The sequence below is a fragment of the Monocercomonoides exilis genome (genome assembly GCF_001643675.1).
Source record: "Monocercomonoides exilis strain PA203 chromosome Unknown scaffold43-869231, whole genome shotgun sequence".
Classification (NCBI taxonomy): Eukaryota; Preaxostyla; order Oxymonadida; family Polymastigidae; genus Monocercomonoides; species Monocercomonoides exilis.
Window position 1 is genome coordinate 534,001 of NW_027150588.1, and position 6,000 is coordinate 540,000.

General features: G+C 27.9%; 1 protein-coding gene across 1 annotated transcript; it reads left to right on the forward strand.

Annotated features, from left to right (window-relative positions):
* Positions 1–452: 452 nt before the first annotated feature.
* On the forward strand, positions 453–2,636 carry MONOS_18038 (uncharacterized protein; the record flags this gene model as incomplete). Its single annotated transcript, XM_067871017.1, has 1 exon — positions 453–2,636. The coding sequence occupies one exon, from the start codon at positions 453–455 to the stop codon at positions 1,944–1,946; it is 1,494 nt and encodes a 497-aa protein (XP_067722145.1). The 3' UTR covers positions 1,947–2,636.
* Between the last annotated feature and the right edge of the window lie 3,364 nt (positions 2,637–6,000).

The window sequence follows — 6,000 nt, forward strand, 5'->3', positions numbered from 1 at the left end:
GTGTAAATTTGATTGGTTTTGAATGGGAAAATTGCATTTTGAGAGAAAGAAATAAAAAAATGTTAGAAGAGCTGAAGAAGAAAGACGAAGAAGAGAGAAAGAAGAAAGTTGAGGTGATAAATGAAGCAATAATTCGGATGGAAAGGAGAAGAGAAGGAGAAAAAGAAAGAGAAAGAAGAAGAAGAGAAGAAGAAGAAGAAGAAAGAATAAAATCATTAATAATACGGAATTCGATTCAAAATTTGATGAAAAGAAAGAAAGCGGAAGAAGAAAGAAGAAAGAGGAAAGAAGAAGATGAAGAGAAAAGAAATAAAATGGCAAAGTTATTGATGAAGAAATACGAAGAAATGGAGAGGAGAAGAAGAGGAAGTGAAGAAGAAGAAAGAAAAAGAAAAGAAAATTATGAAAAAGAAATTGAAGTGGCAAGAATCATAAGCAACATGTACCAAAAAATGGAGATTCGGAGAAATAGCTCGGAGAAATTCGAAATTGAAAGGAAGAAAGAAGAAGAGAAAGAAGAAGAAAATGCAATGTTAATAGCAGAACATTTGAAGAGGATGCAAAGAAGAAGAGAAGGAGAAGAAATAATAGAGAAGAAAAGAGAAGAAGCAGAAGGAGAAGAGAAGGAGAAAATGAAAGAGGTTTTGGAAGGGATGAAGAAGATGAGAAGGAGAAGAGAAGGAGAAGAAGAAATGAGAAGAAGAAGAGAAGAAGAAAGAGAAAAAGAAATGGAAAAAGCGAAGAAGATTTTGAATTATTTGGGGAAAATGATGGAGAAAAGGAAAGCGGAAGAGGAAAGGAGAAAGAGAAGAGAAAAAGAAGAAGAAAAGGAAAGGGAAAAAGCAGAAGTTATAGAGAAGTATATGAGAAGGATGAAAAAGAGAAGAGAAGGAGAGAGAGAAAGAGAAAGGAAAAGAGAAGAAGAAGAGAGGAAGAGGGAAGAAATGGCGAAATATATGATGGATTGTTACAATCAAATAGAGAAGAGAAGAAAAGGAAGAGAAGAAAGAGAAAGAAGAAGGAAAGAAGAAGAGGAAAAGAGGGAAGAAGGTGTAAGTTTAATGAATAATCAATGGAGAAATGTGATTTTGATGAGGAAAGCGGAAAGGGAAAGGAAAGAAAGGAGAGAGAAAGCGAGAGAGAAAGAGGCAAGAAATGCAATTGTGTTAGCGAATTTCTATCAAAAGATGACGAGAAGGAAAGAAGCAGAAGAAGAGATGAAGAAAAGAGGGAAAGAAGAAATCAAAATTGAAGAGGAAGAAGTAAAAGTTATTGTGAAGTGTGTGAAGATGATGTGGAGGAGAAGAGAAGGAGAAGAGAAAATGAAGAAAGAAAGAGAAGAAGAAGAAGAAAGAAGAAAAGAAAAAGCTGAAATTATTTCGAGTTTTGTGGAGAAAATGATAGAAAGAAGAAGAGGAAAAGAAGAGATGATGGAGAAAAGACTAGAAGAAGAAGAGAAAGAGAAGAAGATGGCTGTGTTGTTGATGGAGAGCTGGGAAGGGAAAGAAAGAAGGAGGAGGAGTTTGATTGAAGTGGAGAAGAAGAGAAGAGAATGGGAAAGAAGAGAGAAAGAAGCAAGCGTTGTGATTAGAAACGAGATGGAGAAGATGAGAAGGAGAAGGTTTGGAGAGAAAGAAATGGAAGAAAGAATAGAGAAAGAGAAGAAGAGGAAGAGGAAGGAGAAGATGAAGGAGCAAGAAAAGAAGTTGGAGAAGGAAATGAAGCAAGAGAAAGAGAAAATAGGATTGAAGGAAGAAGAAGCAAGAAAGCAAGCAGAAAAGGAGGAGAAGAAGAAAAAAGAAGAAGAAGAGAAAGAAAAGAGAATGAAAGAGGAGGAAGAGAAAAAAAGAGAGAAAGAAATGGAAGAAGTGATAGAGAAAGATCAAACGTTGTCTATTGTTGAGTCAAGTGAGCAGATGCAGGTGGAAGAGACAGTTTTTGATTGAGTAATAAATTGCATTTCTTTTTTATTTTGTTTCATTTTTTTTTTTATTCTGATTTTTATATTTAAAATTTTTCATGATTCTATAAAAAAAGAACATATTTTTTTGAAATTTTTGTTTTATTTTATCTTGTCTTGTCTTGTCTTGTTTAACGAATATGTTGAAAGAAGGTCAGAAGGGGAAATAGAGAAGGGAGAAGAACTTAAAAGAACAAAAGAGAATAACAAAATTGAACTTTTTTACTAAGATGTCATGTTGTTGCTTTGTATTGAAATGCTTGATAGCAAAATTATTCGTGTTCGTGAAAGCAACTTCGTTTGAAATCTCATCTTTTTGTGAAATATGAAAATCATGGAATTTCTTAAAGAATCAAAGTATAATAAGTCATTTATTTTATTTTTTTTTTTTTTTTTGACTTTTTCTTCCTCATTTTTTGTATTGCAAACTTTCTTTAATTTGCCAAACTTATTGAGCTTTGATAAAGAATCTGTTAATGAAGTTATGACATTTTGAATATTGACTTGCGTTATTCTTTTATCGGTTGAATGGAACTAATTTTTATGTCAACATTTATGCTTTTGTTGATTCCATATAAAATATTTACATTTTCATTTTCAATTGCTTCTTTTTCTTCTTTCACACATTTAAGCACAACATAAATTTTTAATTACCAAAATATGCCTTGCAATCTTTGACACTTTAAGATGAAATTTTTTTTCATTTTATTTTATAGTGAAAATTCGTGCAATTTGATTTTCAAAAATTACATGTCATCTAAATATTCTGCTTTTTAAGAAAATGGTATTGATCAAAAATGCAAAAAATTCATATTGAATTTTGCACAGTTGTATGTAAATTAAAATGAGAGATGACAAAAATATTCTAATTAGATGATACTTTGTATTATTTTTAATGAAGTTTTTTGTTTCCAAGTTGTTTTACCTTTATTATTTTTGTTCTTTTTTCTTTGTGATTTCAGTGACATTATGACTCCCAGTTTTCCGCTGCCAAAGCGGAGCTGGAAAAGAATTTTGAAGGAATAGTTGTAGAGGGTAATATGACCACTCCACGAGAAGGAGCATTTGAAGTTACTACTGATGATGGAAGACTGTTATACAGCAAATTTAAAACAGGACGATTTCCTAAACCTGGAGAGATAACGGCTGCTGTCAAAAAGGGTAGCTAATCATCAGGGTTATTAAATGAAGATTCAACTCTTTTTTCTTATATCCACAATTCAGCCTTCTCATGAATCATAACTCGTGAAATGATCGACATCCTCCAAAGCGTAAGCAGGGGATCTCGTGATTTGCTTTTTGAGGGTTTTATGCTTCTTGGGTGGGCAGAAAAGAGAGTTTGAAATTTGAGATGAGATCATGTGCTTTTGTTATTCATAATTTTAGCTTATTCACCATCATTCATTTTTTCTTTAAAAATTGTATTTTTAAAGTGCAAGTATTATTTGAAATTTCATTAAAAATAACAATGACCTTTATTATTAATTATACAAAAGAAATTCTTTCTTAAAAGTTTTATTAAAGACTTATTCCGAAGGCTTGGAGAAATTGCAATTTGATTTTCTTTCGCTGAAAGTCGTAAATGAATTCTGTCATTTGCAATATTCTATCTTATTAAATGAGAGATTTTCATTTTTTGGAGATTCTTTGTGAAGTTGATGTAAGCATTTCGCACGTGAATAAATTTTTCGCTTTCAAAATTTAGTTCCATTCACTTTTTTGAATCTTTCTCGGAATTCAATAATTTTTTTTTTTTTTTTTTTTTTTTTTTTTTTTTGTAATGGACAAATGATTTTATCACCTGTCATGTCACAGATGCATATGTTGCATCTAACTGATTATTGATGTATTTAAACTTTATTCGCTTTTTGGACAGTTTCATAAATCCTTTTTTATTTTAACGATAAAAAAAATTTATTGAGACATATATTGAATTTGATATTCAAAAATAAATAAAAAATTAGAGAATAAACACCGACTTCGAAAAAATAATTGAAGATATGGGGGAGAATATTTCACTTCATTCATTTTCATTGAAAAATTATGCACTTTTCATTGACTTTTTGAGATCAAAAAACACAACAAAAATGGGCTCATTTTTTGACATTCGTGAAATGAAGGAAAACTTTGTGTTTCTATTTCAACTGCGCCAGTTTACGGATATGAAAATCAAATTTATTTTGAAATCTGAGAAAGGGAAATAAAGTTATGAGTGAAGCAAAATTTTTCAATGATAAGTGTAAAAAAAGCTTGAAAGTCCGTATTTACCCCCATGTTCGAAAATTAAACAAAAGGAACTTTTCAAAAAATTCACACATATCTGTAATTCTTCTTGAAAAATTGCAAATGTTTTGTTTTCAAAAAATCCAAATTTTCATGTTTTGCTCTTATTTTTGTTAACATTCACCAAATATCACTAAAATGGAATCTATTTCTGGATAATGCTATTTCATTCATTTCAAAAAAGATTAGTGAGCAGAAACAGAAATTTAAGCAAATTTTTGAAATTTTTGATTTATTTGAAAATTAAACATTTGTTACGTTTTTATGAGAATAACCCAAAAAATATATTTTTTGAAAAGTTCACTTTTTTTTGATTCACAGATGAATTGAATAAACTAAAATTTTGTGAAAAATTTTGTTCAATTTTTCATAAATTATCAGAAATGATTTTCAAAGAATAAGAAATAACAATAAAGCTTTTTCGATTCTATGCAATTTTTGAGATATGGAACAAAATTTTGATGAATATTTTCGATTTTTGTTAAAAGAAATACTTTGTTGCAAAAACGATACAATATAAAATTAAACAATATATTTTTGCATGTTCATACGAAAATATCGATAAGAAGATTGTTGAAATTAGCGTGTTTCAAAAGAAGAATTTCATTAAACACAAATATTTTTTTTTCGCTTTTTTCAAAAAAGAAAAAAATGTAATTTTTATGAAGATCTTCATTAAACATATTATTTACACCAAAAATAATTCAATTTCGAAAAAAAATAATTCATTTTCGAAAAAAAATAATTCAATTTCGTAATTTATTAATTCGATTTCGAAAAAGAATAATTCAATTTCGAAAATGAATATTTCAATTTCGAAATTCATTAAAAACTGAATCTTTCTATTTTTCTCGAGAATGGATTTCAGAAAAGTTCAAATTATTTTTAATCAATCAAACATTATTACTCGAAGAGAACTGTTTTTTATTGCAACAATCAATAAATCAATTTTTTGAAAATTTTTTTTATTTTCGAAAATTATCACTCAAATGATTAAATTAATAAAAAAATTCATTCTGTTGAATAACAAAATAAAAATATTTAAATTTCAATCACATTTATTGAATAACAAAAAACAAGAATTTTTTACCAACAGAAGAAAATTTTTTTCTTTGGTAAATATATTAAAATCATCAATCTTTAATAAGAAAATGAATTCATTTTCTTTTCAAATAAACTTCAAAATAAAATATTTTCAATCAAAATGAATGCATTTTTTTTAATGAAAATGCATCATTTTTCAAATATACATAAACAAAAAAATTTGATGAAATAAAAACAATGAGAATTCAAAACACAAAACACAAGTTATTCATTCCACAAATCAAAATATTTTTCATATAGAAATTGAATTATTCTTTTTCGAAATTGAAATGGGTTATTATTTTTGAAATCATATCTTTTTTCGGGGTGTTGATTTTTCAAAGATTGTTTGCCTTTGGTAAGAGATTTTGTATTCAAATGCTATAATTATCACAACTGTTTCAAATACAAATGCATGATCAGAAATCAAAATAAAGAGATTTTGAATATACCTGTTCACTTTTCAGTGTTCATTTGTTGGCATTCAAAAGAAATTTTCGGTTCGAAAATTTTGAAAGAATAAATATGATTTCAAAAATAATCACCCAAATATTAATTCCGAAATTGAATTATTTTTTTTCGAATTAGAATTATTTTTTGTGTATTATCTTAAATAATTATTTAATTAAGAAATGTTTTTTATCGATACTACAACATAATAATTTGTGTGATAT